This window comes from Microcaecilia unicolor, chromosome 3 (genome assembly GCF_901765095.1).
Source record: "Microcaecilia unicolor chromosome 3, aMicUni1.1, whole genome shotgun sequence".
NCBI classification, from domain to species: domain Eukaryota; kingdom Metazoa; phylum Chordata; class Amphibia; order Gymnophiona; family Siphonopidae; genus Microcaecilia; species Microcaecilia unicolor.
In genome coordinates, this window is record NC_044033.1 from 349,040,280 (window position 1) to 349,061,040 (window position 20,761).

Below are 20,761 nucleotides of genomic sequence, written 5' to 3' on the forward strand. Positions count from 1 at the left end.
AATGAATTGTGAGAGACACTGATCTCAATATCATTCTCAAGCACACTGGCATCTGATGTTTATACAGATGACCCTGAAATCTCCGATGCTGGGAAGCCAGTCAGTCTGCCCTACTCTAAAGCTGTTTTTTTCCCCACATGCCTACGGTTCTGAAATAGCTATGTAAAAATAAATCTACTTTGCTTGGTATGTGTTATCAGGTGTATTATATAAATCATGCTCTGTTGATGCAGTTGCTGCTCAGTTCAACTTTACCCTCCATTCCTCCTCTCTTGTTTTTAACACTGCAATTCCTCCAAGCTTACTCCTCAAGCGTGCTACAGAACACTGGGATGCAAATGCCTACCTACATTCAGCGTGTTCAGTTGCAGCAACACCCGCTCCCCTACAAGCAACTATGGGGCCAACATTCAAGCTTCACATTTAGCATTTTGGAAGTGAAATATTCCAACATACAAGACAACTAGTTTACTTCTTGGATCTAACTCAAGATATTTCACACCAAATAACCAGCATTTATTAGTTGCTCTGAACGTGGAGAAAAGTGTGCAATGTTATGACTCCTGCACCCTGGGGAGACTATCAGTAGAGACCAATATTCTTGGAAAAGTTTCAGGCAGTGTCTGCAATCTGATAAATCCACATCTTCCCTGGATTGAGAAGCTTATAAACCAACGCTTTCCAGAGTTCAGATTTAAAAAAGAGGGGCTGGGGGGGGGGGGGGGGGGAGTACATCCAGAATAAACACAAGTTTCTTCTGTAACAGAATACTAAAATAAACTTACTTGGGCAACTCGTTTCTCAGTTCAGCAGAAGTCACACATACAGGCAACATGCACTTAAGATCTCATTTAAGAGAATGATATAGTTCCAGATAGGTTAAAGGGGTGGAGGGGAGGAGAAGGGAGAACAATTATCTTAATTGCACAGAAAGATGTTATTCTGTCTCTTCCCTCAACTTCTGAATTCACATTTCAAAATCGTAATGCAAAGCACGAATCTAGGTTTCTGTAGAGGTACTTGCATTTTATATGTTTGACAATTTACTCTGCCACATAATAAACCTTAATAATTTGTTTATATAATGTTATTTTAAAAAGCACGTCATGTAGGATATGGAAGGAAAATGTCGATAGCATGAGAAGCTCTCAAACCTTCTACAAGATACTTAATTCTAACAGCATAAAAAGTGCTATGCCTCTAAAGCCCGTCAGTCAAACTGCAATCCTTTACAAGTAATAGCAACTGGAATTCTTTCACTATACTCTGTGGAGACCCTAATTTGTGTCAATGCACACTTATCTCCCTAAACAGCTGTGCATTACAGTGCCAAGAACGTGAGAAGGCAAACCAGAATTGTGATCCGGAGACTATGCAAAATAGGAAAGGAAAACAAGTCACAAAAATCAAACAAAAATCTTAAGAAGAAAAAAAAAAAAGTGGAGTTACTCATTCCATAACAGCTTCCAAATTGAGGCTCCATGAAAACTTTGAAAAATCCTTTGGTGCAACACATTTACTAATAGAGCAGTAATGTTTTAAGTTTTATTGTCTGGAGCTAGCAATAGTTTAACAAAACAGCAGTATCTCTCAGGATGCACATGGTGCCAGGAATGACCAAGCAATGTTTTCTGATAAGAGGAACAAGGAGAATGTAGAAGCTGTGGGGAACAAAGCCTGGAGAAAGAGGTCCAGAAGAGCGAGGGATGAGCCACAGTTTAAAGTAACTGAACACACCAGTAAGCCACACCAGTAAGCAATAAGGAGTGGCCTAGTGGTTAGGGTGGTGGACTTTGGTCCTGGGGAACTGAGGAACCGAGTTTGATTCCCACTTCAGGCACAGGCAGCTTCTTGTGACTCTGGGCAAGTCACTTAACCCTCCATTGCCCCATGTAAGCCGGATTGAGCCTGCCATGAGTGGGAAAGCACATGGGTACAAATATAACTAAAATACAAGAATCATTTTATGGCTTCTTGTGATTTCTCTAAAGCAGGGGGAAAAACCCAGTCATGTATAAAGATCACATTAGCTCAAGCTTTACATTTCCTTATTGCACCAGTTCAAAATGCAACCATCCAGGTGTCTAGGCTCAATAATAGCCAAAGGACCATATTATGCAAGAGGAGCATTAAGGATGTTTTAGAAAGGGGCAGTTACCCTATATGCAACACTGATGACACAAACAAAAACTGCAAATTCAAGTGATCATACTGGAGCTGGTCCTGTATAGCAGAGTTTTGGCATATACACTAACACAAATTCCTTCTATAAGATTTAATGTGCTGCAAAAGTCAAGAACCAAACTTATCAAAAAATTGTTCTCCACTCTATTCCCATTTTTTATCCTGCATATCTCGAACCGGAATCAAGGCGTGTTACACTAAAAATTCAAACACTATCTGGAAACAGCCATAAAATTCAGGAGATAATTTATCAAAGAAAGTTTTCAATGCTTGTCTAAATTGGAAATATTCTTCTGTACTCCAAATCCGAACTGGAATTTTATTCCACAGTTTGACTGAAAAATAACTAAAAGAGCCGTCACAAAAATGCTCACAATGGATCTTAACCACCAGAAGGATTAAATTTGGCAAATAATTAGAATGAACGGATGGATAAATTCTCAAATAAGACACAGATACATGATCAACAGCCATAAAAAAATTTTATATGGAAGACAGGCCACTTTAAAAATCAACTCTAGCCCTAAATGGCCACCAATGCAAATCCTTCAGCAAAGGAGGAGTAACAGGATCAAACTTTGTGGTAGAAAATTAATCTAGCTGCACCTTTGCCTGAAGGGTCCAATGGATACCAGAATATAAAGAGCTACAATAATCTATTTGTGGTAAAATAATCACTTGGATCAACACTAAAACGATCATGGAAAAAAGGTAATCTAATTGCCCTAAACTGTCATAATTTGAATATAAAATCCTCCTACTCAAGGTTTTTAACTTGGGTTTTCTATCATTAGTTGTGAATCGAGTATAAAACCATGGACCTTGGATGACATTTCAAAGTCCAAATGTTCCCCTGTCCCGAGTGTAATGCTTTAAACTACATTAACTATAGTGCAAAAGCACAATTTAGTTTTAGCTGTATTAACACATTTTGTGATGCCCAAGAGTGTGTTTTTCCTATGCATTCTATAATTACTCTCTGCATTACTACCTTCAGATAATGGCACTCAAATAAAATAGCAGCATATGAGGAAACACAGTAAAGTGAAGATTTTAGAAAACTCCCCAAGGAACTCAAATATTGAATACTAGTAAAAAAGGCCCGTTTCTGTCAGAAATGAAACGGGCGCTAGCAAGGTTTTCCTCGGAGCGTATGTTTGAGAGAGAGAGAGAGAGAGAGAGAGAGAGAGAGAGAGAGAGAGAGAGAGAGAGAGTGTGTGTGTGAGAGAGACGGAGAGTGTGATAGAGTGTGTGTGAGAGACAGAGAGTGAGTGCCCCCTCCCCCTCCCTTTATGGTCTGAGGCCCCCCTTCCACCCCACCTACTCTCCCCCTGCAGCCACCCATGTCCTGCGACCCTCCTCTCCCCCTTTCTCCCTCCAGCCACCCATGTCCAGCGACCCTACTCTCCCCCTGCCCCCCCTCCAGCCACCCATGTCCAACGACCCTGCTCTCTCACCTGCCCCTCCTTCATCCACCCAGGTTGTGTAACCAATTCTTCGGGACAGGCAGGAAAGATCCCCGGTCCTGCCTGCCCGCTGCTAGCGCTGACGCTGCCCCACTACCGGATCACTGTTCAAAATGGCCGAGACTTCCAATGGCGGACTCACGAGACTTCTGCTGAAGTCTTGAAGGCTGCCCTTGTAAGTATCGGCGGCCATTTTGAACAGCGATCCGGCAGCGGGGGAGCGTCAGCGCCAGCATCGGGCAGGCAGGACCGGGGATCTTTCCTGCCTGCCCCGAAGAATTGGTTACACAACCTGGGTGGATGAAGGAGGGGCAGGTGAGAGAGCAGGGTCGTTGGACATGGGTGGCTGGAGGCGGACAGGGGGAGAGTAGTGTCGCTGGACATGGTTGGCTGCAGGGGAGGCAGGGGAGAGGACGGTCATTGTTTTGATGCGCCACTCCCTGCCACTTGCTCCGCGTGTTTCCCTACTCCTCCCCCTGCCTGAGAATCAGCTGAGAGGGACATCAGCCTGGCTACGGAGCCTAGCTCAGCAACTCCGAAGGCGCCACGGACACAGGCAGACACATTAGAGCGTTGGTGGTGAGAATTATTATATAGGATAGGCAATAGTGGTGAACACTGTGGGACTCCCAACTTTTAGAAAAATTTCCCATTCTTTTTATCACTATACTATCTATTATTGATAAATTCTTTAAATCAATGTGACACCACTCGGACCAACATATAGAGCTTCATAGGCACTTATATCCTTTTGTGGTTGCAGAATACAAATGCCACTTGGTATAGTAGCATTCATTACAGCACACAATGTAAGAATAACACAGCTTAAGAAGTGTATTTCCCACCTTTATCTGGGAGTGAACATTATACCAAACTGAAAATCATTGGATTCCATATTAATTGCCAGGTTAACTATTCTCGTTCACACCAGTTCTGTATCTCAATTTTCATACACCCACCTCTAAACTTCAAGCCAATCAATCAACACGAACATCACCTATTATCCAACGTGCATCGGTACTGTCTAATACACATTACAGAGTATTCTTAACTTGTCCATACCACAAACCATATCTCATGTTTTCTATTGCATCTTAACTTGAAACAACGGTAAAGCAGGCAAGGGCAAAGCAGGTCATTGTAGCTAAATCTGTACGTAGTCCAAACTCCTTTTTTTTTTCACTTTAATAGGCAAGAGTTCTAGCTAGGTCTAGTTAACCTAGCTTTTTTCAAGCTGAACCAAAACATTTAAGCAAAGAACCATCCTTTAAGGGAAGAACCTACATATTCTATTCCTGGGGGAATTCTGTGCAGTTTTGAAAATTATGCTCAGTTTTTTTTAAAAGTCTGCATTTTTTTTGGCATAGGCTTCTCCCTGTATAAAAACCTGGTTCCTCTTTGCCCTCGACCTTGTAGGAAAACCATTTTGTAGGAAAACCATTTTGTATTCCTATGATGCCAGAACTAAACTAACATGTATTTTACTGCAAAGCACTCTGGACTTGAGACGATGTAATTTGTGTAAGGCTGCCAACTGGATCCAGATTTGCAGGAGGAGGTTGATCCAGTCCAGAGTTTACCCCTTGCATGCTAGGACTTGTAGTCTTGCTCAGTGGCGTAGCCAGACTGCCAATTTTGGATGGGCCTGAACCTAAAGTGGGTGGGCACAAAATTTTCTCTCTATTCCCCCTTCCCCAGCAAAATTTAGTCACACTAATCAGATGCATTTGTCACATAGGGGTAAAGTGCTGCTTTTCAGTGCATCAGGTTTCAGAAAATTTATTTAAAAGCCTAACACCCTTTTCAATGAGCTTTCAGAGGCCAAAACCTCCTGCCTCAGGTCAGCATAACACTGTTATGGTATCCTCTCCTGACCTAAGGAAGGAAGTATTGGTCTCTGAAACTTTATTAACACAGGTACCATATTACTTTATCCTAAATTAAAATAAAATTATTTTCTTTACCTTTGTTGTATGGCCATTTAATTTTTCTCATTGTGTTGCTCCCAGTCTCTAGATTCTGCTTTCCTTCGTCTTTCTCTTGCCAGGGTTTCCTGTCCATTCACCACCTATGGCTTTTCATCTTTTCCTCACCCTTGTTCTCCACATGCCCCTTCCTCTTATTCTCCAGTCTTTCCCTACTCTGTCCTCTCCCTCTTTCCATCCAGCAGCTCCCCTCTTTCTTTTGCATCCAGCGTCTCCTTTTTCTCCCTACCCTTCCATCCAGTGTCTTCCCTCTTTCTCTCCTCATCCTTCCACCCATCTACCCTCTCTCCTGATCCTTCCATCTAGTGTCTCTATCTCTCTACCCTTTTCTGTTCAGTCTCCCCTCTCTCTCTCTCTCTCTCCACATCCTTCCAGTCTCTCCCCTTTCTCTCTGCATCCTTCCATCCATCTCCCCTCTTTCTCTCCCTATCCTCCCATGTCCAGCGGCTCTCTCCCTTCCCTCCAGTCCCTTCTTCCTCTCCCTCCCATGTCCCAGCGGCTCTCTCCCTTCCCTCCAGTCCCTTCTTCCTCTCCCTCCCATGTCCCAGAAGCTCTCTCCCTTCCCTCCAGTCCCTTCTTCCTCTCCCTCCCATGTCCCAGCAGCTCTCTCCCTTCCCTACAGTCCCTTCTTCCTCTCCCTCCCATATCCAGCAGCTCTCTCCCTTCCCTCCAGTCCCTTCTTCCTCTCCCTCCCATGTCCCAGCAACTCTCTTCCTTCCCTCCAGCCCCTTCCTCCTCTCCCTCCCATGTCCCAGCAGCTCAGCCATTTTTCCTCCTGGTCCGCCCATCCGCATCCATCGCGCTGTCTCTATCCCTTTTGTCCCACGGAGGCAGTGCTTCCTTCCTGCCCTGTCTTCTCCCGAAGCTCCGCTGCATCGGTCCCTCCCTGCAAGTAGAATCCTCCTTCGCCGGTTGCGCTGCGCTGCCATGCACATGGAGCTTCGCTCCTCCCACTGCCGCGTTCATCCGGCCCTAAACAGGAAGTGCATCACAGAGGGCCAGATAGACGCGGCAGGGGGAGGAGCGTAGCTGCGTGTGCAATTGCATGGCAGCGCAGCGCGACCGGTGAAGGAGGATTCTACTTGCAGGGAGGGATCGATGCAGCGGAGCTTCGGGAGAAAACAGGGCAGGAAGGAAGCGCTGCCTCCGTGGGACAAAAGGGATAGAGACAGCAATGGGCCCGTCCAGGCCCACCCGTGGCTACGCCCCTGGTCTTGCTTTCTTAGGTAATGCAATGGGGAAATCAGAACTACAAGTCCTACATTCAATGGAGTAAACCCTGGACTGGATCAACCCTGTCTTGTGAATCTGGATCCAGTTGGCACCCTTAAGTTTGGGCCATGCTGCCTGTGTGTGAAGAATCAAGTACAAATGTTTATTCTTGTTGTATACTTGATAAAAACCAGTGCAGAGGTTTCAAGTCTATCTACCTGTCATGAAACGCCTAGCCACCCGCCTGGGGTTACTCTGCGGCCACTTAGAAGGTGTACCCCCAATACAGCTCAGTATCGCCTGCACCTGCCACTTGTGCTCTACACTAGCACCTTCCTCCCACCGACTGGGTCACAACTGCCTCTGGGCGAGTCTCCCACTCTCAAATTATGCCCAGTGATTTCTAGGGTGATTTCAAGGTTGCTGGAGGCCATACGCCCAAAGGTCCCACAGTTACCAGAAAGCACTCACAGACCCAACACACAAACCACCAGGATTCTCTTTCAGTCCAGACAGGCAGAGCCAATAAACAATTGTTTGTTTATTGTCTTAAGAATATATTGAACAATGAACAAAAAATGTGCAATCAGCATACAATAACATAACACCATCTAAACATTTATTTTCTAGAAAGTACCTGGGGATATCAGGACATATAGCTGCTCATCAGTTATCAAATATAACTGTTTTACAGGGCTTCAGCAAAGAGCTTTCTCTCTCTTCTCCCGGGCTGAAACTGGGGGGGAAATATCAAATACATTTTGCAGGCTTAAAACACACTGTTCTGTCACACTAAGAGCAAAAAAAAAAAAACACAGACTAGGCTTTTTGCCATACTATACTTCCACAGCACTGTTTTTCAGCCATTTTTCTTTATATCCTTGACTCATTTCCCACAGATTTGCCTAAGTCACCGAGGGCAGAAATACCTTGTGCTGTCTTCCTAGGCAACACCAACAAGATTTATAAACTTGGATGTTGCATAAGAAAAATCATGTCAGCTCTCCAGGGCAGAAGCCTTCTTGAGATGCCCATCATCTATCACACAAGGTTGTGTGGCTGTTTAGGTCATTTTTCTCAGTGCAGAAGGTCAGATGAATAAATTATTTTATTTACAGAGACTTGACATACTGCAAGGGGCCAAGGTGGCTTCTACATGGTTTACCATAAAAGCAATTAACTGCCATTAAAAAGAAGGTACAGTCAGGGAAATACATACATTACTATTGAGTTGAGGAGCAAGCTACTGCAAAGAGGTGGGTTTTTAATGCAACTTTAAACTTTGCATAGGAGGGTTCTAAACAGAGCTGAACAAGGAGTGTATTCCAAACCCAGGGTCTGACATAACTAATAGCAGTAGAATGGGTGAAATCAAGGCGAACAGTGGGAGGAGAAAGCCAGAAAGAACCAGATGCAAAAGAGCAAAGCTGTCTGAAAGGTGTATAGCTCTTTCAGCTCAGGCTTAAACCCTGCTCCCTCCCTCCAGCAGTCTCACTCGTCTAAGCTTGATCTCTTTCCTAACTTGCCCCCCCCCCCCCCCACCCCTTGAGAGTCAGGTTCCGTTTTTCTCCCCTCCCCAGGCACAGACATCCCATAGTTCTCTCAACCCCCTTCCCAATCCCAAATAAAAAGGCCCATAGCTTTACACACACCACCTTGCTCTGTAAAATCATTCTTACTCCCAATGCACACTCCCCCAGTTCCAATACCCCTCCCCCACTCTAGCTCTTTCAACCCTACCCAACCCTTATCACTCACAGCTCTCTAACCTACTCCCCTCACACCCATACATTCTTCCAATAGCTTTCTGGAAATCTTCCCAATATACTACCTCAGATCCCCTTGCTCCCCTTTCCCTGCACAATCCCTGATGCATGCACACACACCCATCTATGCCTTATCTCCAGCACACACACACACATGCAGCTCTCCCTCCACCCCACAATATCCATAGCACATACACACCCTTCCCTAGACATCTCCAGCTTACCTTTCCTTCTCCCTATTCTTTTCAGCACAAATGGAAGAGGCAGAACATGTACATAAAATAATAAGTCACAGTAAATCAATTAAAAATATATGCAGAATGTCTAAAAATTGTAATAAGTGGACACGAACATTAAAAGGAACACAAATGAATATTAAATTGTCCTATCTGAATGCGACCAGTATTCCCACCTAACTGTACACATGGTTATCCTGTTTGCCCCCCCTTCCCCCCCCCCCCCCCCGTGAGAGTCAGGTTCCGTTTTTCTCTGTCACCATCTTTAGAGTTGAGGCCCCTCCCCAGGCACAGACATCCCATAGTTCTCTCAACCCCCCTCCCAAATAAAAAGGCCCATAACTTTACACACCCCCAGTCCACATACCACCTTGCTCTGTAAAAATCACTTTAGGTTTCCTTATGTTTTGGTGGAAACAGACCCAATATAGGAAAGGGAATGCGATGTCAAAAACAAAGCAAAAGAAGGAAGCAGGTGGTCTAAGCAGAACATTTGAGGCAACATTAGTACCTGAGGAAGTAATAAAGCTATAAAAGTCAGTGTCAGTCTTGTGTTATTTGCTTGTTAACTGGTGGATGAAAAAGTCTCAACTGTCAGTAAAATAATCTGACAAGCCAGCAGTTTGTTGGTTTAACTCAGGGGTTCTTACCAGGGGTGTGAGAAGAAGTCAGAGTGCAGAGAAAGGTCTTGAAATTTGAGGCAATTTATTGAAACTTTCTAGACAGTGAAGGCAGTTAATTGGACAGTTACTGGTAGAATAACTGTTTACTACTATAATCTTTGTGACATGTTAGCTGCTAACAACTAACAATCAACACTAGTGGGTAGTTTAGGAAAGGGGTGTGAAGGTTTCATTTATCAGTTAAAAAAAAACCCTTGGGATATAGATATCTATATTTTTTAAACAGTTTAGTAAGATTTTGTATTTCAAAAATGCTCCATCACCTCCCCTACCAGCTTATTCAACCACTGTGGCTATACCCACTACAAATTTTTTTGAATGGAAAATAAATATAATTCATAATGTTTGTGTAAAAATACTAAGCACTTCATTTGCTATGATTTGCATCAGTTATGTCAAAGGCTACCTTTCTAATTCCCCCCAAAATAAACATCCAAGTACTGCTTACCCTGGAAAGGCAACACACACCACCCAGAACTCATCCAGCATCATTTTTGCTCACTAAAGTTTACCTCAAAACAGCAACCAATTTGTTAATCTCTTTGTTATATCTCTTCCAGGAATAATGTTTCTCTCCTCTGTAGAAGATCTTCTGATTGCAATTATTTAGTTTTTTCCAGTACACCGGTGGTTCCCAAACCTGGTCCTTGAGGCACCCCAGCCAATCAGGTTTTCAGGATATACAATGAATATTTATGAGAGAGATTTGGATGCACTGCCTCTACTACATGTAAATCTCTCTCATGAATATTTGTTGTGTATATCCTGAAAACCTGACTGGCTGGGGTACCTCAAGGACCAGGTTTGGGAACCACTGCAGTACACTAACAAAGCCTACACTTTTCTAACTGGTCCCCACTTTAATCTGTAGGACCCCCCTCCCTCAAAGAATGGAATTGTTAAAAGTAGAGAGACAAGGGGTATTAAAAAAATATTTTCCCCAACACTAGTGTTAAAAAAGGAAAGAGAAACAGAACAATTTACAGTGAAAGCAGTGGGGGTGAAGAGGTGGTGGTCATACACAACATGGGCCTATTTATCATAACTAGAGTTTAGTCTCCCCCCCTGTCTGCTGGCCTAAAAATAGGACATACTAGCAGAGGGCACAGTTGACAGCGAAAGACAAGATGCCTCAGTAACTCAGGCCTTTAGTCTTGCATGTAAAGCATTCCCCCCCCCCCCCCATTCTACATCTAGGGGACAAGACCTTGATGAAGTCCGGCCCTGAGAGTAAGGACATTCCTCAGAACTCAGCCACAGTATGCCTTTCTAACGACATTTCCAAATAGACCATTCCAGCAGCCTGAATTACACGGCATTAAAGTTTATGGTACATGCAAGCAGCCAAATAATTTCTATGTACTGGGAAATTGGTAATAAAGCAAGACAATTGAGCTTCAGATGATACTTACCCTCTTTAGCATGTGGATCAGGGAGAATGTTAACCATATTTCTGATTTATGCACAGCGATAGACAAATCCCGTATCTCATACAATGGACAACTAAATATAGGAATATACTAGTTCGGGCACACATTAAAAAGTAAGTAAAATTAGAAAAGAAATGTGGGTCATTCACATTTGCAGTATATGTAGTAACGAAGGACCTCAAGGTTTAGAACTATATTTCAAGAATGTTCACCTCTACTGTCCCTGCATTAGAGGTTCCCAAACCTACTCTTAGGAATGCTCATCCAGTTAATAAATCCCAGTAAATAGTCACTAAATACCTGTCATAATAAAAATGCAGATGGTCTCTAATTCTTCATGCATTCTCATTTTGGATATCATGAATGCCCAGCTGGATAAGGATCCCTGAGAATAGGTCCAAGTTCTACTGAACACATTTTGTGCCAATGTTTGAGGGACCCAAACCTTTTCCAAACTAGTCAGTCAGGTTTTCAACATATTTACAATGCATAGTCAGGAGAGATTTTCTCTCATGCATATTCATTGTAAGTACCCTAAAAACCAGGGCTGTGGGAGTCGAAAACAAATTTTGGAAGTAGTTGATAAAAATATATAGACTCCAGCTTTAAAATAAAAAAATAAAAGTTTACCATATAATATTGTAAGTTTTTAAAATAAAAATTTTTTATACTACTTGTTCGGGATCTCAAGCACTGATAAAGCCTAACATTAGTAGGAGTTGGAGTCAAAGATTTGGTGTACCAATCCCACAGCCCTGTTGAAAACAACTAGCAGGGGATCTCTCAAGATATGCTTAGGAACCACCAGTCAAAGGCAAGAGGTCTATCTTATATAATAATTCTCACCTCCAACGTTCTGTGCTTGGGACTGTGGCTCCCTGGAGGTGGTCTGCTAGGCAGACACGCACTGACGTCATGACAGCTGATTCCAAGGCAAGGGGAGGAGTAGGGAAACACGCACAGCGTGTTTCCCTACTCCTCCCCCCTGCCTCGGAATCATCTGTCACCCTCTGCGCTATGGCCCCCTCGACCCCCCCTTCCGTGAATCTGTTGACCCCCCCCCCGGCCCGCCATAAACCGCCCCCAAGTTTCTCTGTGTGCGTCTGACATCAGACGCACGCAGAGGAACTTCCAGAGAAGATGATTGAGGAAGCAACGCGAAGGGCACAACAGCACTTCGGCTGTAGGGGGTTTGGGTCCCCCGTCAGCACAGGTAGTCCACAACGGCGGTGGCGGGGCGGGGGGGGGGGAAGAAATTGCCTGCCTAGGGCCCATTTCCTTGCCTTCAGAAACGGGGCTTTTTTACTAGTTTTTAATATTACACCTCAAGATTGTACCACCAATACTGATCACATACCTCCAGAAGAAGTGATACAATTTGAGCCAGCCGTGGTTTTACTCCCCTTACATGCATGAGACATAGCCCTTTCTTTTGGGGGGGGAGGGGGGCAAAAAGAACTGAAAATTGAGAACTACAAATCCATACATACAATGGGAGTAAAAGTACAACCAGAACTGGCTCAACTTGACATGAAGTTATACGATCATTCTTACCACAGAACACTGTTATGCAAGTTAACAAGTGCATCTGATTCTGTGCATCTTTGAAATGTATCTATAAAGAGATGACAGACCCAGTAGTGTTTTCACTGTGTTGCTTAGTGTCCGTAATAAAAATCCACCTGCTCCCTTAAGAGTTGAAAACAAAGAATTCTAATGGTAAAGTAGTTTCCAAAGGCATCATACTTGACATTAAACAATGAGATCATAAATTATTTCACATGAAACGAGCACGCACCAACTAGGGCTGCTTCCAGCTGTTCCAGGGAATTGCAAACATGCAGCTTATACAATGAATGATTTATAGAGAAGGATGCTACTAGCTGCAATGAGTAGTTTTAAAACAGGTGCAACTCATTAAATAGTGTCTGCTTTTTAATCTTGCTGTATCTTGCTTGTAAATTCACTCAAATTAAGCATTCCACCACGTGGAATAGTGGAAAATCGTCTGTTAGAAATAGGGACCAATGCCCGTTTACATTTGTTCATATGCAACACTTCAAAACAGAAACTTAAAACTGCCTTCACACACACACACAAAATATAAAAAAAAAAGATAGAACAGTCAATATTTTCAGACCTCCAAAAAAAAATAAAAAAAAAAAGACACACACACGAACACTAACTGCTGTTCTAGTCCAAAAACTTCTCCATTCACACTTCTAGCACTTTGGCAACACAGACAGAGATAGGGAAACAAGAATGACTGAAGAAAGTTTCCCATATAGCCACTCAAGTCACACCCCACAACTCCCTATAAACATCATCCATCCACTTTCAGTGTTCACCCCCCCCCCCCAAAAAAAAAAAATGCCACATAATCGCACACCATATAGTAATGTGAAGACCTCTCAACACACCACAACGTACATTTCCAAGCCCCACCCCAGAGTGAAAAGAGACACATAGAGGGTCTTCTGAAGTTGCAAATGTATCTCTACAATTGAAGTTGAGAAGATCTGCATGTTGGCTTATCAGGTTTAGAACATAATAGCCACAACTGGTCAGATCAATAGTCCATCTAGTCCAGTATCCTGCTTCCAACCGTGGCCAATCTAGGTCAATAGTACCTGGCAGAAACCCAAATAGTAGCAGCATTCCATGCTACCGATCCCAAGGCAAGTAGTGGTTTCCCCATGTCTCTTTCAATAGCAGACAATAGACCTTTCCTCCAGGAACTTGTCCAAACCTAGATACGCTAATCGCCGTTACAAAATCCTCTGACAACAGGGTTCCAGAGCTTAACTACTTATTGAGTGAAAAAACATTTCCTCTCATTTCTTTTAAAAGTATTTCCATGTAACTTCATTGAGTGTCCTCTAGTCTCTGCACTTCTTGAAAAAGAGTGGCAAATAAAATAAAAAAACTAGATTCTCTTACCCCGGTTCTACACCACTCAGGATTTTAAAGACCTCAATCATATCCTCTGTCATCTGCCTTTTCCAAGCTGAAGAGCCATAATTCTCTTTAGCATTTCCTCATACAAGAGGAGTTCCATCACCTTTACCATTTTGGATGCTTTTTGAACCTTTTCTAATTCAGTTATATCTTTTTTTGAGATATGGTGACCAGAATTGAACTCAGTACTCAAGGTGAAGTCACACTATACAGCAACACAAATATTCTCGGTCTTATTTTCCATCTCTTTCCTAATTTATTTAAACATCTTGTTTGCTTTTTTGGCTGCTGCTGCCATACATTGGGAAGAAGATTTCAGCCTATTGTCTACAAGGACACCTAGATCTTTTCACTGGATGCTAACTCCTAAGCTGGACCTTAGCGTCACGTAACTATGATTTGGATTAGTCTTCTCAATGTGCATCACCTTGCATTTGTCCACATTAAAGTTTCATCTGCCACTTGGATGCCCAGTCTTCCAATTTCAGAAAGTCTTTCTGCAATTTTTCACAGTCCGCTTGTGTTTTAACAATAGTTTTGTGTCATTTGCAAATTTAATCACCTCACTTGTTCCAATTTTTACATCATTTATAAACATTAAATAGCACCGGTCCCAGTATAGATCTCTGTGGTACTTCACTGTTCACCCTCCTTCATTTAGAACAATGGCCATTTAACCCTACCCTCCTTTTTCAGTAACAGGGCTGATAAGTTTAAAAACTACAAAATTGAAATTCAAAAGTCTGAAATGTGATTATATATATATATATATATATATATATATATATATATACACACACACACACACACATATACATACTAGTAAAAAAGCCCTGTTTCTGATGCAAATGAAACAGGGGCTAGCAAGGTTTTCTTCTGTGTGCATGTGGGAATGTGTGTGTCCCTGCCCTCTCTCCCTTCCCCTGTGCTGTCTGTCCCCTCTGATCTCTGTCCCCTCCCCCCTCGGAGTCGAGTCCTTCAGTGTTAAGTTTCCTGCTGTGCTGTGTTTGTATTACAGAGATAGTGAGGGCTTCTGCCCTCTCTCCCCTCCCCCCTCTCTGAGTCCTTCACTGTTACAGAGAGAGCGATTTGATTTCGTGCTTTGCTGTGTTTTCCTTCACTGTTTGTGTTACAGAGAGAGCGAGGGCAGGGCAGACACTCATGGGGAAACCGGATATCTCTCCTCCTTCACACTTCCGGCTGGAGGCTTCATTTAGAACGTTGGTGGTGCCTTGTATGTATGTATATATATATCAGAGACAGAGACCTCCCTCCTGCCCACCACCACCACCCGAACCACTACTGCAGACAACGAAAGGAAAAAAAAAAAAAGCAAGCGCAGGGCTGCAGCAGCCTTCAAGCATGTGCTGTCAGCTCTGCCAGTCCTCTGCTCCCGGAACTGGAATTGACGTCAGCGGGGGACAGAGGACCAGCAGAGCCAATGGTGCATGCCTGAAGGCTGCTGCAGCCCTGCGCTTGCTTTTTTTTTTTGTCGCAGCCACTGGGGACACGGAGCAGATGGCCTTTGGGACTCGCAGAGGTGACTGCCAAGGAGGTTGGATGAAAACAGGAGATGGTATGAAATGAAAAATAGGTCAGTCTCTGTTTCCCCTTCCCATTTACAACAAACCAAGCAAACCTATGATCTGCTGGATTAGGAGTCATTTAATTAGCACCCCTGAGAGGGCCCTAGGCAATTGCCTATACCTTAACCCTGTCCTGGCATCATGGATCTCTTACTAACCACAGTTCTTTATGTACATCTTATGAAGCAATAGAGACTTGGACCTCTGATCTAAGCCTCAAATCCAACATTTATTTTTTTGAGAGGGGGTGGGGAGAAGAAAAAGAGAACGAAAACACACTTAAGAAGAGAATGTGCACTACTTCCTCTCTCAAATGTACTAATCAATTCATTTCTACAGTGCTACTAGACGTACGCAGCGTTGTAGTAATTATATGCAGGTACTTTCTCTGTCCCTAGAGGGCTCACATTCTAAGTATTTTTTGTACCTGGGGCAATGGATGGTTAAGTGACTTGCCCAAAGTCACAAGGAGCTGTAGTGGGAACTGAACCCACGTTGCAGTGACATTCCTAGGGTGGCTGATACCCGGGGCGGATCGCTGATGCGCGCCCCCCCCCCCCCCGGGTGCAGCACGACCCCCCCACCCCCGGTGAAAGGACAGCCCCCACCCCGGGTGCATTTTTACCTGCTGGGGGGGTGCAGCGCGCCTTTCGGCTCCACTCGTTCCGTGCTCCCTCTGCCCCGGAACAGGAAGTAACCTGTTCCGGGGCAGAGGGAGCACGGAACGAGCAGAGCTGACAGGCCTGCGGCACCCCCCAGCGTCGTGCACCTGGGGCAGACCGCACCCACCGCACCCCCCCCCTTGGTACGCCACTGCCAGGTCGCCAGGATCAATGTCCATTGCACTAACCACTAGGCTATTCCTCCATTTCGTACTGCCTCCCTCCAATTCTAGAAAAATTGCACATCATAATTTGAAACTTAGCGCAGAACTTATAGAATAAAGTCAGTTAAGTAACAATGTAAATGAGCTATAATTGGCCTTAACTGACACCAGTTACGCACACAACTGCCCTTAGTCGGTATTCTGTAAGTATGTGCTCAAATTCCAGAGCACGCAACTTCAAAGGGTTATCAGGTTATAGAACGCAGGCTTTTATGGGCTTAGCTGCTTACAGTTTGGCCTACTATACACAGTTTTTATTCTGCTATATCTCCAGTGGATTCATTGTGGATCACAATAAGAAAAAAAGAAAAACTAATCAGAATAGAATAGAGCAAATTAAACTAAAATCTACATCTGAAAACAAAAAGAGTCTTCAATAGTTTTCTAAAAAAAAAGAAAGAAAGAAATAGATCTAATTGGATTTGGAATATCATTTCAAACTTTTACAGCTACAAACCTAAACAAGTTACTCAAATAACTTTTTAACTTAACACCCCAAAAGACAGGAAACACAAGGTATACAATATATAGAGCGGAAATCCCACCCTCAAAATAACATAATTAAAGATAAACAAGCCGAAGTTTGACCCACTAAGGTTTTAAAAACCATACAAGATATTTTAAATTTAATACATGAATGAACAGGTAGGTAGCAAATTCAATCTTTTAAAAGAGGAGACACTCTCTCAAATCTATTAACTCTAAAAACCAGTCAAGCAGGCATTTTCTTAAGGAGTTGCAATCTTCTCAAAAGTTTCAATGTAATTCCCTCATACAGGGAGTTACAGTAATGTGGATATGGTAGGAAGATAGCCTGGGCCAAAATCCTAAAGCTTTCCACACTCAGGCTAGACTGAACTGCTTTTTTTAATAACAGCTGTAATATGTTCCATCAAAAGAATCTTGAATCCAATATTACAGCCAAAACCTTGGATTGATTTGTAATCTGTAATATTTCTCCAGTAACTAACTAAGGATTTCAGTGATTCAAAATTTCCAAACCAAACTATAGTGGTTTTTTTGGTATTTAGTTTCAAAAAAATTCAAATTAGCCATAAATTTACCATAAATCAGCCAAAAGACAAGGAGAACCCTCCCCCCTCCACCTTAAACATACCTGGAACCAGAGTAGGGGTGGGTCAAAGAACTTCCAGCAGTCAAATACAAAAAAAATAAAAAGTCTTATTCAGGGCCGGTCCTATGGTCTCTGGTGCCCCCCTGCAGACTATCAGTTGGCGCCCCCCCCCCCCCCCCCCCCCACGGGGGCCATTACCTGGCTTAAAGAACTTGATTGAGAAGATTCTTCTTCTCTTCTACTCTGCTGAGCGAGTCCTGACTGGTGGCGTGGCCCGTGGACGGCAGGGGTGGATGAGGAGTGCACTAGCCAGTGCAGGAAAGGCCAGGGCAGGGGCAGAAGCTTAGGCAGTGAGTCAGGCAGTCAGCTGGGAGCCTCAGCATCTGGGACGGAGGAGTGAGCCAGCCGGAGGAGGACACGAGCCATGAGACACTTAGGCAGTTAGGGTACTCACTTGCCGCAACCGCAAGGTGCACTGGCGCGCACGCAGGGTGCCGCAGGGGGAGGAGGCATCGTCTCGTGACGTCGAGAGCGGATGAGCCTCTGGCCAAGCTGAAAGGAGACGAGCAGCGCCGCAGAGGTGTAAAGCGCGTGCGCCACCGTATGTAGCGTTATGGCAGGAACTGGAAGCAGGAAGGCTGTCGAACAGCTGGGCGGGCCCGCGGAAGCCAGCGCCCTTGAAGGCAGGCGCCCTCCTGCGGTGCTTACCCCGCTTACTGGGTTGGACCGGCCCTGGTCTTATTGACAAAGCACCAACAGTGCTTTGACACAAGGCAGTGACAGATTTGACACAGGGCAGTGTTTCGGTGAAAGGTCACCTACTTCAGGAATCAGCAATACTCTGTCTGATCCGGCAAGTGTGAGATGTTGCGTTTTTCTGTTACTGCTGGGTTTGGGCCTGGTTTCAATAATGTCTTCTCAGTCTATGACACATCAGATAGAGCACTGTTGACCCCTGAAGCAGGCGACTCTCTGAAAAAACAGCCCCATGTCAAGTCTTTTTAACTGTTGGTGCTTTGCCAATAAGACTTTTTTATACTTGACTGCTGGAAGTTTTTTGGCCCACCCCCACTCTGTTTCCAGGTACAGTTTAGCGTAAATGCTTATGCCTTCCATTCAGCTAGCGTACATGTTTGCCTTGCACCTCAAGTTTAATGCGTAAATGTGGATTGAAAGTCTTCTATAATGGCAATTGCCTAAAGATAAGAGCCAGGATAATGCATACAATCTATACAGAATGACCACCTTGTTACCTAAATTTAAAGGGTTGTAATGTAAACACTACTTTATATATATATATATATATATATATTTAATATTAAAAACAACCGTTTTCTTCTTAAATGTAATACAAACTGTCTCAAAAAGTATTTTTATATTTATATCACACACATCCAATAAAACAGATCACATACACTTTCGATCTTTCATTCATCCACTTCAATCTTAATATAATTTCTTAATAAATTCTTAAAACATCCTATTATTGAAGTTATTGAATCATCACAAATCAACTGAACCTTCATATATAACTATCTTGACATATCCTATCGTGAATCGTATCTGTTGTCCCATATAGTCTTAAACAGTATAGATATTGTCCATCATTACTGATATTCCACCAGATGTCGTATGAATCGTTTTTCTCTATACTTGGACACCAGAGTGCTGCTCATTTCTTCAAAACTTGTTATGAGTCCAGTAGAAATGTCCATAAAGATTTCTTTTGCCTGATACTCTTCCAGACTGTAGAATGAAACATAGAACCCGACACAATTGTGTTTCGCCAACTATGGCGTCTTCAAGGGTTATTCATTCGTCCGGCTTCTAACGGCAGCTAGGAGCACACATCCGCTAGCAGCTTGGAAGGCAAAAAAAGCCCGCACATGCCTTCCACGCTGCCTTACACACACACACACACACACACACACATATGATTATAGGCTATTTGCCACATGGTGATCTTCAAATAGAAAGCTCAGGAAGGTAGCCAATGAATAGCCTTGTCAGCACACAATAACCCATACAAAATAAGATACTTAACCTGTTTATAAAGGAATTACACATATTCTCTACCATTCATAAACCCAAGAAGTCAATTAATATACTGCACCCATTAATAGAAATGGAGAAGCCACCTCAAGTCTAGTGCTCTGTAGGGTAAAACAGACGGTCTGCAAGCCTTTCAGCTCCATTGTGAATACCTTTGTATCCCTTCGGTTTTAAGAGAAGCCTACTTTTCCCTTCGTTTCAGGCAGCAATTATACCGATTCTGAACGTTATTTCTTTAAACAATAGTCAGTCAACCTTACCACTCCCCCCTTTAACGATCTAAATGGTCTAGCAATGGTGGGGGGGGGGGGGGGAGAGAATCCCGGAACTAAGCCCTTGGAGCTGGCTCTTTTGGAGTCTTGGAGGTTGGATAATCGGTCTTGGTAATCAATTGCCTTTGCGTCGCAGGGAAGACCTACTTGAATGAACTGCAGCAAACCTGGAAACCTGAGGACACATTTTTGCGATAAAACCTCATAAAAGCAGCCTCCTGCCAATTCACGTTATTTTTTTTTGTTAGGGGGGGTGGGGGAGTGGGTATGTCAGGAAACCAATCTGTACACCAGCGCTCAGTGCTTGCAGAAAGGAAATATTTAGCATATATTAAGGAAAAGTAAAATATAACACACTATTACTATGCATGCCCAAGGCGAGAGGGGGCGAGCAGCCAGCACGCCTTTGGCGCCCCCTAGCGTGCATATTAGGGAACCCAGGCAGGTACGATACCTCGCAGCCGTACAGCTCGCTCAGCTGCTCCACGATCCATTCCTCCAGCACCAACCGCTTCCTCAGCTCCTTCCTATCGTACTTCACCGTCACTTTGCCCTGCTGATGCCGCCTCTGCTGCTGCTGTTGCGGCGGTAGCTTCTGCTGCGCGCTGCAGGCGGAATCCTCCCGGGAGCCCGGCGACCCCAGAGGGCTCTGAAAGAAGACACGGCTGCCGGTGGCTGCAGCAGGACTCGGCTCGGTTCCGCTCACGGCTGACATGCTCCCACCCCCACTTCTCTCGTCCGCAATCCCCCTACCCCCACAGCGTTCGCGAGCCTCACCTACTGTCAGCTCTCAAGTCACACCGACCGGCCGGCCCAATTCCCCCGGCACCTGTGCCCCGAATCCAGCAATCCCCACTGTTCATTGGCTACGGCTGCAGGGGAGGGCGTAACCTCAATTTCGCCCCGCCTCCTCACCAAAAGAGAAAAAAAAACGGAGGGGACGCGCCGCGGCTGGGAAAGGCAATAACCT

At 44.1% G+C, this 20,761-nt stretch overlaps 1 protein-coding gene across 3 annotated transcripts in view; it reads right to left on the reverse strand.

Annotated features, from left to right (window-relative positions):
- The window catches only part of PPP1R14C (protein phosphatase 1 regulatory inhibitor subunit 14C), a 92,297-nt gene extending 71,743 nt beyond the window's left edge, over window positions 1-20,554 (reverse strand). For 2 of the 3 annotated variants that reach the window (XR_003941325.1, XM_030195512.1), the window contains exon 1: window positions 20,246-20,551. Coding sequence is in view for 2 of the 3 variants with exons in the window: in XM_030195512.1 (XP_030051372.1) it covers window positions 20,246-20,506 (261 nt within the window). In the remaining variant the exon portion in view is untranslated. Of the gene's footprint in view, window positions 1-20,245 lie in introns of all 3 variants that reach the window. The other variant, XM_030195513.1, reaches the window with a different exon arrangement.
- Between the last annotated feature and the right edge of the window lie 207 nt (window positions 20,555-20,761).